The 16,524-nt window shown below is 34.4% G+C and overlaps 1 protein-coding gene and 1 pseudogene across 1 annotated transcript; one reads left to right on the top strand and one right to left on the bottom strand.

The window, feature by feature from the left end:
* Window positions 1–3,751: 3,751 nt before the first annotated feature.
* Window positions 3,752–4,476, bottom strand: LOC131023151 (proliferating cell nuclear antigen-like; annotated as a pseudogene).
* A 7,551-nt stretch (window positions 4,477–12,027) lies between these two features.
* On the top strand, window positions 12,028–15,841 carry LOC131019408 (cytochrome b-c1 complex subunit 6-like). The gene is made up of 5 exons (XM_057947951.1): window positions 12,028–12,201; window positions 12,335–12,368; window positions 13,358–13,442; window positions 15,295–15,384; window positions 15,464–15,841. Coding segments are annotated over exons 2-5 (210 nt in total). The 5' UTR covers window positions 12,028–12,201; window positions 12,335–12,366; the 3' UTR covers window positions 15,497–15,841.
* Window positions 15,842–16,524: the final 683 nt, after the last annotated feature.

Consider the following 16,524-nt stretch of genomic DNA (forward strand, 5'->3'; position numbering starts at 1 on the left):
AACATAAACTGCTATGATTGCAAATCCACTTTTAGTTTTCTTAATGAAAACACAGGGCAGATATCTTGATTCTTGTATCGTTATTTCAAAAGATACTCGCTCAGTCTATTGTACCATATACGACTAGACTGTTTCCACTAATACAATGATTTTTGCAGTTTAATTGAATACATGCTTTTGGATTTTGATTGCAATCCTTCAGACGTTTTAGATCATTCGAGAATTTTCATATATATCTCATTATTTAATGATCCATATAAATAAGCAGTTAATGCATCCATAAGGCGCATACCAAACCTTTGTGACACAACTAGACTAATAAAAAATCTGAAAGTAATAGCGTCCATTAGTGGAGAGTATGTTTCCTCATAATCAATTCCTGATTTTTGGGAGAAACCTTGTGCTGCGAGTTTTGCTCTATATCTCGTAACTTCATTTTTCTCGTTTCTCTTTCTAACAAAGATCCATTTGTATCCAACATGGATTTTAGATTCCGGAATTAAGACTATAGGTCCAAATACTTTCTGATTATCCCATGAATTTAATTCATTTTCTATAGCTTTTTTCCACTTTGGCCGACCAATCAAGTTTCTTTTTGCATTATGCAACATATTTTGGTTCAGGATTCTCATTTAAAACTTGAAGAACTATATGAAAGGCAAATATATCATCAACGGTGATATTTTCTCTCTCAAGTATTTGATTTGAATGTAAATAATTTATTGAAATCTCATGATTTTTAGATACTTATAATTCTCCAGGAATTACATCACTTACATTAGATTGATTAGTCATTTTTGTCATTGTTTGGTTTCCATCTTGCCCTTTTCTTTTTCTAGGCATATAATCTTTGGAACCAACTGGTCGACCACATTTTTGACGAAAAGCATGTATTTGCAGCATGTATGTGAGATTGTGTCACTTTTCTTGTATCTACAAAAGCATCAGGAATTTGATTTGCAATCTTTTGCAAATGAATGATCTTTTCAATTTCTTGTTCGCATTGATTTGTTTTAGAATCAAAATGTGATAAGTTTTTCTCATTCCAAGAGATTTCCTTTTAGACTTACTAGAGTACAGAGCATTTTCAATATCTAATTTACTATCATTTGGTAAAATGATACAAGCTCTTCCAAAGCCTTCAATGATGTTTGATGCACCTGATATTGTGTTAACATTATCCCCAAATAATGTCAACTTAAGGAAATACTTTTTTCTTTTAAGAATGGTGTGTGTAGTGGCACTATCAGCAAGACAAATATCAAAAAATTCCATTTGATGTTAGTGTTTAGATATTCATGCCTTGCTAAAAACTTCTCCGTAAAAACCCTATGGAAAAAATTCGATAGAAGAAAAGAGTACAACACATATATTTACTCATATACTACACTGGTTGCCTCATTAAAAACCTTAACTAAGAAAACCTTATAGGGAAAAACTTAATAAGGGAAAAAGAGTACAATCATTCGGCCTTCAAGGCCATTTGACCTTCAAGGTCTAATTTTCGAGAGCATGTAACATGAATTGCTCTTCAAGAGCATGTAATATTCTTCATGAACATTGATATGGAAAAATAGTACAATCATTCGGCCTTTAGGGCCATTTGACCTTCAAGGTTTAATTTTTGAGAGCACGTAATATGAATAACTTTTCAAGAGCAAGTAATATTCTTCATGAATATTGATTGTGCTACTTCGTGAGCAACAATATGAATCAAATAGATAAAGAATCAAGGATATGTTATCCAAATGTTTAATTTAATTAGTTGCTCTTAGAATATGTAATATTTGAATTGGTGAAGATTGAAGTGATCCTCGAGCGCTATTTATAGGAAAGGTCTTGAATAGATCCGTTGGCGGAGATGGTCTTCAAGAATTCATCCATTGTGAGAGTAATTCAAATCTTGGCTGAGACTTCAATCTCCGAGGTTCCTTGTTTTGGTGAGAAACGTCTTCTCAGATGCAGGAGGTAGAGTCCCTCTGAAAAGTAATCACCAAAAAGGAAGGCTCTGCAAAGAAAAGGACGATCCTCAATATCTTTGCATTTAATACGGATGTACTTGAAAGTGCGTGGCTTCCTTTTAACGTTGGAGTTTCAGTCTGACGAAGAATGTCAACTGATACTTGACTTTAGTATCAGTCCGCTAATTCCACGTAGCCAGCATTTGATGAATCAGTCATAATTGATTCTTTAGTTAAGTCAAACATCAGTATTTGACTCTGCCTTTAATTGCAACTTCAGTTGAGTTCTTCAGTCTTCAGTCTTTTATCCTCCGATCTTTAGTCTTCAGTCTTCAGAATACTAGAAAAACTAGAAAGCGAACTCTAACAGTTGAGTTCAAAAGGTTCTAGTCTATTACAAAGAAAACCAAAGGATTTTGGTATCATCAAAACTAGGATATTTCATTAAGTTCCCAACAAAGGATCCTAATTGAACCGCACCTAATTAAATAAATACAATACCTCAATATGAATCCTACAATAACTTAAACTAAAATTTTTATAAATAAATCTTATATAATCGAATATATATAATCAATCTAATTACACACACATATATATATATATATATATATATATATATATATATATATATGGAGAGGTTCAAGAAAGAACCATAAATAAAAAAAGAACGGAGAACCATTTTCAGCCATTCGATCATCAAGATCTACGGTGGATGTATCATCTTGTTGGATAAATGCAGATCCTGGGTTCGAATCCTGAAGGGAGCAATTTTTTTTATTTTTTTGAGTGCATTAATTTTAACAGCGAATGCATTAATTTTTACAGTGAATGCATTAGATTTGATGGTTCTCACGTTCTCACATATAATGTAGTTCTCTCTAGAACCACACCCTATATATATATATATATATAAGCATATGCAAATACAAAATTCTATTGACGAAAACTTTTAAAGAACTAAACCATTCTTTTAAAAAGCAATAAAGCCATCAACTTATTATCATATATATATATATACGAAACTCAACCATCACTTTTTAAGTTTAAACTTATTCAAGTAATAAGCTGACTCAAAATTTTATGCAGGGACCGAGATAGGGAGAAAGATTCATGTAAAAATTTTGATTGTGAAAAGCTATAGCATTAAAATTTGAGTTGGTGAATTTAATCAAAAGTAATAACCTCAATACAATCCAAGTACGAATCTAGTAACATCAACAATAAAATAACCTCGCCCATGGATGAATATGGTGCTGCACATATTTATCCATTAATATTTAATATCCTTGATAAAATGTGAATACTTCGATTTAGAAGTGCAGTACTTGGAAAAACGATCAAACACAATATGAGTAACAAATCCTGGAACAGAAAAGATATACAATATATAACTCCTTTGGATTAGCTTTCAGCAAGAAGGCATTCACTTTGTAATCAGGCTTAGAGGGTGTTTGGCTGAGCTTATAAGTTCCTTAAAACAAACTTATAAGCTTTAAAAATAAGCTCCAAGAGCTTATAAGCTCCCCAAAAAATAAGTTTTTATAATTTCATATGCAACAATCCTTTTACAAATATTTTTCAACTATAATTTATTATTTTCATCATATCTCATTCAAGTTCATTGTTCTTCGATTTTCTCTCTCTAAAAAAATATTTTCTCTCTCTAGAAAAAAAAATATGTGTCTACCTTATAAGCTCAATTATCCAAACACTTTGACAACTTATAAGCTCTTAAAAATTACATCTTATAAGCTCTTGAAACATCTTATAAGCTCTTTAAAATAAGCTTAGCCAAACGCCCTCTTAGTCTCTTCCTCGTCCTCCTCAATCTTGGGAGCCAAGTAGAATCGTATGTAGCCCATCTCTGCAATCTTGTACTCGACCACCACAGGATGCTTTGAAGACATGAAACTAATGGTGACCATGCTTGACAATGGAGTCGCCTTAGTGAAGGAGTTGAGATACCTAAGGGCAAATGTGAGAGATACTGACTCATTCATCTCTATTACAGTGGCATCTTCTGGCTTGTCAACAGTGGTGTTCTGCCTACATACGACATTTGCAGTTCCAACATCGCCTCTCGTCGAGAACTTCACACCTTTCCTTTGTAACAGAGATGACAACTGTGTCCCCAATGCTACTAAGCTCAGCAGATGGCATGCGAACTATAGCATGGTGCTCAGCTTCTGGGATTCCTAAGTGCTCACTGTCAATGTCCATGAGCTTCATCTCAAAATCTGAGATCTTGTCTTGTGTGGGACTCTCGAACATGTTCAACGTGATGATATCGTCGTTGCCAGCGCATTTGAGCATTTTAGCCATGTTGTTGAGGTTCATCCCCATGGAGATGTTTCGGTCGCAGCGGTAGTGCTCGAAGCCCTCAGCAGCGCCACCAGCGCCACGCTGCTGGAATCCATAGCCTGCAGCGAGAAGCCGGTGGCGGAGCAGTCGCGGTCACCAGCTCCTTGATCGCTTCCAGAACCTTCTTCAACAGGCTCCCCTGCTCCAACATCCGGAATGGGAAAAATTTCCGGGTTTTGGAGGGAATTTTTGGGGGGTTAGGGCTAGGGTTACGGTTACATGGGATCCTCTATCTCACTATTTTATGTGTACCATCGTGTACCACTCTTAATTTATTATGATTTTTAATTATATTTTTTTTAATTTTAATTTATTATGCTAATTTATTACTCCCTCCGTCCACGAAATGAGTACCCATATTTCCTTTTTGGTCCGTCCACCAAATGAGTACCCATTTCCTTTTGTGTTAATATATAAGAGTAGCCACTTTTATATAGTAAAAATAAATTTTACCCACTCAAATAAAAACATAAAAAAATACCCACTTTTTGTGTTAAATGACTAAATTACCCTTCTATATAAATGGCAAACCCTAGCCTCCTCTCATTCTCTCATTTTTTTTCTCTCTCTCTCTTCTCTCTCTCTGCACGCTCTCTCCTCCCTCTCTCTCTCTTCTTCTCTTTCTCTGGATTTCTCTTTTCTAAGCGGCGCCGCCGTACGCTCCCACGGCCACCGCCAACTCCGTCGCCCACGACGAGGCCAGAAGCAGAGCTACCAACCCCGGCAGTGGCGCATCCGCCGTCAGATCTCAGCCGGCGCTGATTTCTCTCTCTCCTCTCTCTTTCTCTTCTCTCTCACTCCTCTTTCGTACTCGGAAGCACCGCCGCAAATCTGCGCTGGGCGGCGGATCTGAACTTCAAGGCGTCGAATTCGTCGTCATATTGGCAGGGGTATCTGTGCCCCGACGCCGGGCGGTATTTGACGGAGGCCACGACGGCGGCGAGCGCGCGGCAGAGGTCGTCGCAGGGTTTGGAGTGTGCGGGCTGAAGCAGGAAAAGTCGCCGCCGTCTGATTCATCTGGTCTTTGAAGCTTTAATTTTGTGATAATTTTTCATTTTAATTTAGGAATCGAGTTTGAATTTTGATGAAGCCGATGAGAATGATTGCCGATGAGAATGATTGGAATGAATTTCTGCAGATTAGATAAATTTCTTCCTAATTCAATTGAATGTAATCGAAAAAACATAAAAGTAACGAAGAAATTGATGAAAATCGCGCAATTTTGTACAAATGTTCTTGAATTCACAATCAGGTTTATGAATTCACAACTGAATTATCAGCGTTGGTTGTGAATTCACAATTGAAATAGTGTTGATTGTGAATTCAAGTTTCATTGGTTGTGAATTCACAATTTGAAATAATGTTGGTTGTGAATTCAAGTTTTATCGGTTGTGAATTCACAACTCGAAATAATGTTGGTTGTGAATTCACGCGAATTCACAACCAATACTTGAATTTAGTTGTGAATTCGAGTTGAATTCACAACCTGTGAACAGTGGGTATTTGTAAAATTTTATATGTAAGGGTAAAATGGTAAATGTGGGTATTTTTTTAAGTTTTTATATTAGTGGGTAAAATTTATTTTTACTATATAAAAGTGGCTATTTTCAAAATCCATTCCTTTTTTGGTAAGTGTACCCCACACATCCCACTCACAATAAAAGTGAGTCCCTTATTCCACTCACACACACTTAATCAATTTCTTAAAACCCGTGCCACCCCCAAATGGGTACTCATTTCGTGGACGGAGGGAGTATGATTTTTAATTATATTTTTTTTAATTTTAATTTATTATGCTTTAATATTATAAAAAGATAATTAACAAGGGTTCACTCATCCAAATAGGGTTTATAATTATTTTTTTATATTTATTTGAATTAATAACTGATTATTTGGGTTCATTAATTCAAAGTTAGGGTATATAATTTTTAAAAATTTCAATTTTTAGTTATAAATATTAATAAGAGTTCATAATATAATAATATTTTTTATTTTTATAAAAGATTATTATAAAATAAATAAATTAAAAATGATATACAATTATACATACAAAATAGTGGGACACAAGATCTCATCAGTGTTATGGTTGAATGTTTTCAAAAGTAATAACCTCAATGACGTAAAGAGATCAACTAATAACAAATAAATTTTGACTTCGACAGCCGCACTTTTGTGAAAGCAGATTCTGACAAATATTACACGAACTCAGACTTAAATACAGAAATAAAACTCAACTAATTCGATCACGACAAAAACAATACTAGCCTAAGTTTTGAAACAAAATACATGAATTAGAAGCTTGCCAGAACAAACAGCTACGTTAACCAAAGGAGAAAGCTTGCGGTTAATAAAAATAAAAATAAAAATTGAAATCTGCTGTGAAAACTTGAAACTAGAGAGGTCCCTTTGTAATTGCTGGCCATATTTATACTAGTTTTGAGAGAATCTTGATATACACGAAACTTAAAATTTGTATTAAGTCCTCTGATTTTGGATAAAAGAAAAATAAATGATATCTGTATAACTTTGGATTTAAAAGGAAAAGGGATACCTATCGGTATATATTTCATAAGTATCTCTAAAATATAATTTAAGCTATAATAATATATATGAAAAAAATATACATATCTATTCATTAATTCGATTTCTATAATAAATTTAAATATTTGGATGTTACACTAAATAAGACCAAATATTTTCTTCTTCACTTTACCCAAATCAGAACTCACAAAGTCCTCAAGATGCTCTTTCAAAACAATCGCATAAAGCAAAGGACGATCAAGCCATTCGCATATCTTAGATCAAACCAAAAGTGTTGTATAGCAGGTAATAAGAACATGACTTGCAGATTCATCTTGAGCCAAACATATAGTACAGACGACGTATTCTTGTGACCGTAAAATTCTCCTTCTGATCAAGTTATCCTTCGTTGGCAATCTGCCAAGCATTGCTTTCCAAACATACGGCGAGACCTTCAACAGGATGGCTTTCCACCACAAACTTGGCCATTGATCTGTAGCTTCTTTCTCGCTTGGTATTGTATTTGCAATGGTGAAATACAGGTCCCTTGAATGAAAAATCCCATCATTTGACTTCGCCCAAAATCGAAAATCCGGTCGATTATGATCGAACTCCAATCTGCAAATACAATTCCAAAGTTCCAAAAAGCCATCAAATTCATAAGCATTGAAGACACTCTAAAGGTTGAGATAAAATTGTAAAGTCACTCCAAAGGTCAAGATAGATTCAATCACTAAACCTACGAATGATTGTGTATATACATATAATTTGTGATGGCAATCGGGTACAACGAGCACGGATAGTGGCTATCCATATTTATACCCGCGAACTAAATGGATAGTGAATTTTAACCGCAAAACTATTCATGGATATCAAATGGTACCCAAACACCCACGGATACCCGCTACACATCGGGTATCCGCCAACTTGCTACCCGTCAGATACCCGCCACCCGCTATCCATCGAATACCTTAATACCAAAAAAAAAATAAAAATTACCACAAATCACATAGTTCAAATCCACATCTTTCATCCATGTTCAAATCCACAAATGACAAAGTTTAAATCCAAAGTTACTATCCAAATTAATAAACTAAAATATAAAATTCAACAAATATTATTGCTCAATAGTAGAAATAGAGCCCTCTTCATTGAACTCTTCTTTTTCGTCTTCAAGACATGTCCAAAAACTTCCATTCTTTCCTTGACATATGTTGGTCCATATCTGATATGTATATCCAAAGCGCATATTTTAAGGATATTTCATGGGTATTTACGGGTATTTTATGGGTAATTCGTGGATATTTTTTGCGGGTAAATAGATTTCACGGGTATAGATAGTTGTATCCAAACTCATACCCACGAAACTATCCGTGGATATCAAATGCCCCTCAAACCCATTCTATTAGGGTCGAGTTTTTGCGGATATCCATTACCCGTTGGTAAATTGTCATCCCTACATATAATTCATGAAGAAAGGGGCATTCAACGGTGATGAAGCTCGTGTTCTTGACGACTTTCAGTAAGATCAACTAGACTGATCTTCCCGTAGTTGCCAGCATCCAGCCTTTCAAACTGATTGCATATCTTGAAAATATGTGTATATCACTTACCATGATTTACTGTAAAAAAATCAAGTGAGAAGCACACAGAATTGTTGGAGAAAATATGATCTAATAAGTTCTACTGCAATCAAAATTGACAAATTGGAAAAAACACAGCTCTCAAACAAGGAAGAATATCTTTCACTCCACCATATAGAAAATAGGGTATAAATCGACCATTTCTCAAGAATTCATCAACAACAACTGAAAGATAATCAGGATTGATGCATTCAATTAATTAGATAAATTTTACTTCAAAATCACGGCACATAGGATTGGTGTATTCAATTATTGATACAAAGTCTTGCCATCCAATTTGTTACTCGAATACAAAAAAAAAAAAAAAATCAATTTCTTTATAAATACTGCAGCTTCAACGATCATATGAAGCAATCTTATTTCACGTATATATTTTGACTCAAACTGCAGCATACGAATTTGTCATTGTTGTCGAAAGAATAACAAAAAAAAAAGAAACAAAAAATGGATAAGTTAATTATTCTCATTACACTCATCGAAGAAATAAGATGTGGTCTCCTATACACCCGGGTGTATCATACACCCAGATTGTACCCGACCCGAATCCTGACCCAATTGAACTATCATGATCCATTTTTATTGAAATGATACTAACACTAACGCTATTTTGTTTTACAACACTATTTCGATAAGACGTTGTGACTTTCCTTCAAGGTCACACATATAGGACAAAAATCTTGGCAATTAAAATTAAATAGAAAGTCAAACATATTGCATGACCTGGGAGCTCTGCCGCCCCAGGTCATGCCTCCCTCCTTTTATCTCCTTTTGCCACATGTCTTATTCTGATTGGTGTATTATATATTATGATAGATAAAATTTTATAATAATTTGCCTTTATAAAAAATATATTAAAATTATATTAAAATTTTTCTTATTTTTAGCTCTATAAATAGAGCCTGATTTCACTATATTTTCACACCCAAACAAAAACTCTCTCTTTCTTTAGTTCACATTTCGCTGAATTTTTTCCTCACAGATTTGTTTCCATTTTAAATTATGGATCCAAATCATATCAATTATTATTATCCAAATTCTCAAAATCATCAAAACTCCCAAGATTATCCTAACCCTCAAGATTCCGCAAATTTTTCATCTTATCTGACTCGTCATTTTTTTCCAAATTTCGAAAATCAACCAAATTCTCAATTTTATGAATCTCAATTTTCTCCAAATTTATGTCAAATTCCTACATCTCAAAGAATTTTCACATCAGAAAATGTCTCTCGTAATTTGTGTATGGGTATTCAACGCCCAAACAAAAATCAGAAATGGGCAAAAAAATGTAGCTTGGTGTGTGAAAGAAGATGTTGCCCTTATGTCATCTCTATGCTAGCGAAGATAACGTTCGAGGAAAAAAAATGAAAAGGGGGAATCGTTTTGGACACGTGTTCATAAATTGTATCATAACATTCAAGTAGAAAATCCAAATGAGCTCAACGAACGAAATATTGAATTGATGAAAGGTTGTTGGAAACGTCTTAACGAAAATAGAAACAAATGGGTTGCTGCGTGCAGGGAAGCAAATGCTCGAAGAAGGAGTGGGATAAGCGACAACGATGTTGAGAAAGAAGCTCATTCCATTTTACGAAGCAGGTGGAAACAAGTTTCTAGATTTGGTTGTATTTAATGAAGTTACGAGTAAACGTCCCAAGTGGGAATGTTCATGATACCACCCATATTTTTCGTCGTCAAAGTGAAGGTGTTGATGACCAGCAAAGTGGTGACAGTTCAAAAAGATCAAAGACTTCGGAAGATGGGGGATTTTCTATCCCTTCTAATCCAGGAACTACAACATCTGAACAATCAACTGCGACTCGTCCCATTGGAAGAGATAAGGCAAAAAGGAAAGGAAAAGGTAAGGTCTCACAATCTGAATCTACTCATGAATCTATTGTTGCTGCAGAAATTCGTGCAATGAGACTCACTAGAGATGTCGAAGCTGAGTTAATAAAGACTCGAATCGATTTAGAGTGCGAGAAGTTGCAAAGAAACGCAATGAAGATGAAAGAAAAATGTTGCTTCAATTGTTGTCGAAAGAGCCCTTATCTCCAGAAGACGAAGAGATGAAACGTCAATTAATTAAAATTGTGTTTGGAGAATGAATGTATTTTAATCATATGCTTTCTATGTAATTTTAGTTTATGTACTTTTTATTTGTGTGCTTTTAGTTTGTGTGTTTCTATTTTTGTGATTTTAGTTTTGGCAAATTGTGTTATGTACTTGTTTTATGTTTAATTAATGAAAAAGTGTATTTCATCTAAAATTAAATAGCATTGGATCCATTTAGCTTCCCAAGTATTTAGCCAATTCTGACCAAGCATTTGTCCAATTCACATGCACTTGTCATTTTTTTCAATTCACATGCATTTGTCATTCTGACTCAACGTTATTTCCAATTCACATGCACTTGTCATTTTTTCCAATTCACATGCATTTGTCATTCTGACACAACATTATTTCCAATTCACATGCACTTGTCATTTTTTCCAATTCACATGATTGAGCACATATGGAAAAAATTTGGCACTGACAATTAAATATGTAATTTGCATTTTTAGTTGTATTTTTAAGTTTCACGTATTGTACTTTAATTTCAGCTATGTGTTTAATTATTGTAATCTTCATTTGTGATTGAGTTAAATATCAATTACAATATATGATGATGTTTAATTATAATATGATTACAATTTTTTAAAATATTTTTTTATTAAATATAATAAATAATTATTTAATTTTAATTTATCTTTTATTTTAGATATTAACTAATTTAAAAATAAAGTGAAAATAAAAAATATATAGGTTGAGTTAGTGTCACCATTGGGAGTAAAAATTATATTAGGTTGTGGGTTGTGTAGGTGGATGAGAGAGAAATGAATATTTTAGTTAAAAGTGGAGTAAGATTGGGTTAGATGAGTGTCACAACTGTGGGTAGTCTAATAACACAAACACTATTAAAAAGTGAATTAAAACCAATTAAAATCGAAAGAAAGTTGAAAAATTCGTACCAAATTCGAAAGAAAGTCGAAAAAATCGTACCAAATTCAAAACAAAGTCGACAAAATCCAAAAATCCAGACAAAATTCGAAACCAAATCGTAGAAAACTTGATATCTTAAAACCTGCGCCGACGATGTTGTAAAATCCAGCGAATTTCGTGCTTCAGTCAATGGAAAATGTGGTGCAAGGATTGGAAGAGAAACCCACCCGCACCGACGATGTTGTAAAATCCGGCGGCGGGTTTCGTGCTTCAGTTAATGGAAGATGATGCGCAAGGTTTGGGAGAGAAGACTTCTAGGTTTTCGATGAGAAGAGAGGCGTATGATTTGGGGTAGAAGAGTGTGAATAATAATTTTTGAAATATATATATCCCGGGTCAGGGTTTCCGGGCTAAGTTGGAGACAGGTCAGGGTCGACCCGATCGCATCCTATGCGGTTACCGCATAGGAGACCAACTCATTTTGAAGAGTTTATAAGCTCAACCAAACACCCTCGTAGTCTATATTTATAATTACAACAGCTTTAAATTTGTAATATACTCAAAATTATCAAAATTCTTTCATCAAAATAATAATAATAATAGTAATATCAAAATTCTACAAGGGCGTATCAAAATCCCCTTTCCTCGATAGTCAAAATTAATCAGTCTCTCCCCTCAAAGAAAGAATTTAATCAGTCTCGCTAGCTTCGCCACCTCTCCTCCTCCAGCTTCAGGTAATTCTCGCCATTTCTGTCCACCGCGCTTTCAGATCCGTTATTCTCTTTGATAGTCGAATCTAGGTGTTTTTCTTCTTCTGTTTCATGTTTTGGCTTATATGTATTGAGTTTTGAGGGTATTCTTTTGCAGATTGTTTCAGCTGATTGTTGGAATTCTAAACGATGTGAGTATTATCTCTACTCTTTTAGTTTTGGTTGATTTATTCTCAGAAATTCTGATTGTATGTGATTTACTGATGTACTGGTCTTTCTTATTTTATATTGTTAGGAATCAGTATGTAAAATGGCTTTTTTGTTGTTGCATTTTATTGATATTGCTTGGCAATATGCTATAAGTTTGTTCTAAAAGTTTTTCAAATCAATATGAACGTTTAGTGATAGCTGAAAGTCATGTTACTCTGTTGTGAATGTGGTAGGTAAATTGGATTTTTCTATTGTGTTACGATCTAATTTGGCACTTATGGTTTTGTTTCTATTGATGCAGTTTCTAGTATTATTTACTATACAATTGCTAATTTATATGGTTTACTAGGTCAAGTTAGCTCTGTTTGCATGTGAGAACAAAAAAAAAGGGACCTCTTTGAAGTGGAGAGGTTTCTTCCTGTGGAATTGTAAGGATTATTCCTTATGCAGGAAAAAGTTGCAGCAGTCCTTCCTTGTAATTTTAAAAGCCTTCTGCTTATTTAATGCAGTAGGGATCTCCCTTGACGGTGTTGATAGTTCATTAGTTTTCTTAGGATACATATCGTGCTATCATGTGGAGCTGATTGCACTTAAGTCTCTGTTATTAGCTGCAAAGTCCTCACCTGTATGCTTTAATCTTCATGTCTCAGCAATATACTGACTTTAAAATCATAAGGCATTGTTTAATTGGGTTTCTGGAAGAACATCCTGTGTCCTATTTCTTTTTCCAAAGCACAACCAGTCACAGTCGTGATTTCCAATCTATTTGCTTATTAGTATATTTTTAATTGTCTTCCGAAAACCACCCTAAATCCATTCTAGCATTCTCTGAGTTTCCCATTATGTCATATGAAAACGTTGCACACTTTTTCAAACAGGATGCACAGGAGTACTATATTTGCATATATCTGGCTGAGCTGAAGAAGCCTCTTTAATCTTTTAACAATCGTCACTGCTTAATGTGTGCTAGGGCTGACGAGGAGCCTGTAGATCCAAAGAGGGAACTTGAAGACCGTTGCAAGGCACCATGCACGAGGCCACTTAAAGAATATCAGGTTATTTCTTCTAAAAAATGATTTATATATACATTTCTCTAATTTTTAAATGCTTGTCTGCTTGAAAATATTTTCAGCTCCTTTTCTATTAGATTTGTAAGCTATTCATGGTAGTGTACTTCTGTCCCGAAATATCTGAGAGTGCTGAGTAACTACTTAACAGTTTGGTATCCTTTTTGTATCTAAACCTTCCTGATTACAATCTGCAATTTGGGTCTATATGTGGCGGGTAAAGATTGATTATATGGGCGAGTTGGAAGGGCTTACTCGGTCATTTTCTTTGGTGTGAGGCTTGGCTGATATCATATTATTTATATGTTTTATTAGACTCTTGACTTCTCTTTATGCTTAAATAGTAAATATGGCAAAAGCCACTAATAAGTCTGTAAGGGTTAGACATAAGTTAATTATTTCGTTCATGGGCTGGATTAGACCTGATAGGAGGTTTCTCCTGGTTGTTCTAAGTGATTATGAGAATAATCCTCCATTCCTTCGCAATTTCCATCTACATTTATTCCTGGGTAACGTCTCAGGCATTTTAGATTGATGGTTGAAATTCAAACTAGTCAAGCATTAGCAATCAGCTGTTGTGCCTCCATCTTTTTTTTTTTTTGAGGTGGGTTGTGCCTCCATCTAACTTACTTATGTTTGGACTTTTGATGGTAAAAAGCTGGCATGTTAAGTGTAAAGGTCTCTATATGTGTCTCTTTAGTCACTTTGTAGAAATCTAGATTGACAAAAGTTGTTGGCTGAGGAATGTACTGAGCAGACTGAATCTGGCGTGAATTACCGTCTAAAAGGGAAACTGCTAATTAATTGGAGCTATGTGTTACTGTGTAGAAACTAGAAACTAGAAAAAAGCTTTAAGAAATCACAGAGTGACTGGGGCTTGAGATAAATCTGCTTTCTGCTTTAAGATAAATGAATTGCCACAAATCTTCAGCTATTTTCAATGTTGGAACTTTAGTGATAAGTTAGCCTTCTTGCTGTGACTGGTAGCCTTGTCATTGTCAATAGTATGATTGGTAGTGGAACAAGAGTGATAAGTTAGCCTTCTTACTATGATTGATGTGCATTGAAAAACTAGTTTGTATAGATACTAAGCATAAAATGATTATATGATAAAATAAATAATTATTTTTAATATAAACTATTAGAATTGGGCCCATCATCCCTTCAAAAGGTCTCATAAGGGGAGAGGGTACTCTAAACTTATATATTGGAGACTAGATTATAACCAAGTCGATGTGGAACAGTAAAGGTTGTTTAACATAAACCACACCTAGATATTTGGTTTAAAATGTTGGTCTCCAATTTACAAACTACTCACTTTTATCAAACTCAAGATACATAAATTGGGTTTTTTTTGCTTGGGTGCCAGCATATTCACATGGGAAAAATGATTTTCTTTTGGTTATAATGAATGTTGAGTTCAATAATATAAAAGGTTCATTCTGATTTGTCAAACTCAGATAACTACTAATAGTTTCATATCCCTCACCAACATATGTGGTGACTTCAGTCCCACTACTCTATGCAAACTAGGTTGATTGGAAAATGGTTTACATCTATGTAAAATTAAAACCCTTTTGCATGGCTTTTTTTGTAATTTTACACTTCCCTATTTGTCAAGGATCAACATTGAAATGGTTCTTTGATGATCTGTTATCTAGAAATTTTTGGAGGTATCTCCCTACAGATAGCACTAACCAACTCTCCGTATTCTCTTTTGTTGGTATTCTACAAAATGAGCTTTGTGTCATATTATAGCCTGGTTTTGCTAGACCATCATCAGAATAGCTTCTTAGAAAGTGCTGATCTTTTCTTTCCCCCTCGGATTTGTGGGTGATAGGCCTGTTCTAAGAGAATTCAAGGTGATGAATCAGGACACAAGCACTGTACGGGACAATATTTTGATTACTGGCACTGTGTTGACAATTGTGTAAGAACGCATTTTCCATTATGCATTATTTTCTCCTGTGTATAAAAGCTCCTTATTAACTGCCGATTTCTTTGCACAGGTTGCTACTAAGTTGTTTTCGCATCTCAAATAACAATGACAAGACCTCATTGGTATACTTACCAACTTATGCTTGTTTCTTTTCTAGAGCCGATTGGACCCGTTTTGTTGTGCTCTTGATGCTCAATTTTTTCCAAGAGCTGGTTGTTCCCTTTTTGTTATGCTCTTGATGTTACTAGCTGTACATGAGCAACTGCTGACCCGAGACTGTGAGATATGGTTTGCTCTTCGGATTAATAAATAAACTAGAACAGAGTTTTATAAAATCCAGCATGTTAAGATTTCATGTCTGATGTAAAATTAATAATCGGTATTGTGTTCCTTGTTAGCAACATTTTAATTTCATTTGTTAGTCTAAAAAAAAGCGTGTTTGTCTCCATTATCTGTGTATGATTTGAGTGTTTTTTCCCATATCATCCTTGAGTCTAGATATGCCACAGGCTTGCAAATATTATGTTTTATCCACCACTTAAACCAATCACTTAACATATCACTAGGTCTTTGAGGATCGTAATAGGGCTTAAGACATAGGTAGCAATCCTAGGTTGAAGGTTGAGGATCGTTGGAGTTATTGCACTAGCCAATTCTTTTGGTTTCATCATTTTCCATGCTATTAGCATGCTTGTACTAGACAAAAAAAGGTACATAGATAACACTCTATTCATAAAAAGGTTTATTTTTTGTTAAAATCCATTATAGTCTATATGTAAAGGTTATATAAAAGTCGTTACATACGGAGCTGTGAGGCATTCCAACATATTATTTGAATGATATTGTTGTGTCTCAAATTTAGTGAGTATGAAGACGTGCACGTGAAAAATGATAATCGGATCAAGTGTCGAGGCTCTGCAGAATTGAACACGAAAGAATAATGAGAGAAAGCTCAAGTTTCACGTAAGATAAAATTCAAAAAATTGTCCCTCAAAAAACGATGGAAACCAAAATAAATAGTCTAAATAAAAACTCAACCCTAGAAAAAAGCCCATGCAAGGGTCAAAATAAACAACAAACGAAACTGAAAAACAAAAGCCCATGAAGCGAACGATTGGGCATTAAACTTAA

Source organism: Salvia miltiorrhiza, chromosome 4, assembly GCF_028751815.1.
Source record: "Salvia miltiorrhiza cultivar Shanhuang (shh) chromosome 4, IMPLAD_Smil_shh, whole genome shotgun sequence".
Classification (NCBI taxonomy): Eukaryota; Viridiplantae; Streptophyta; class Magnoliopsida; order Lamiales; family Lamiaceae; genus Salvia; species Salvia miltiorrhiza.

Bases quoted from the DNA above. Each gene is read 5' to 3' on its own strand.
- LOC131019408 (XM_057947951.1), top strand. The intron at 13,443-15,294 runs GTTATTTCTTCT...TGTGGGTGATAG, and splicing joins GGCCACTTAAAGAATATCAG to GCCTGTTCTAAGAGAATTCA. The intron at 15,385-15,463 runs GTAAGAACGCAT...TTCTTTGCACAG, and splicing joins GGCACTGTGTTGACAATTGT to GTTGCTACTAAGTTGTTTTC.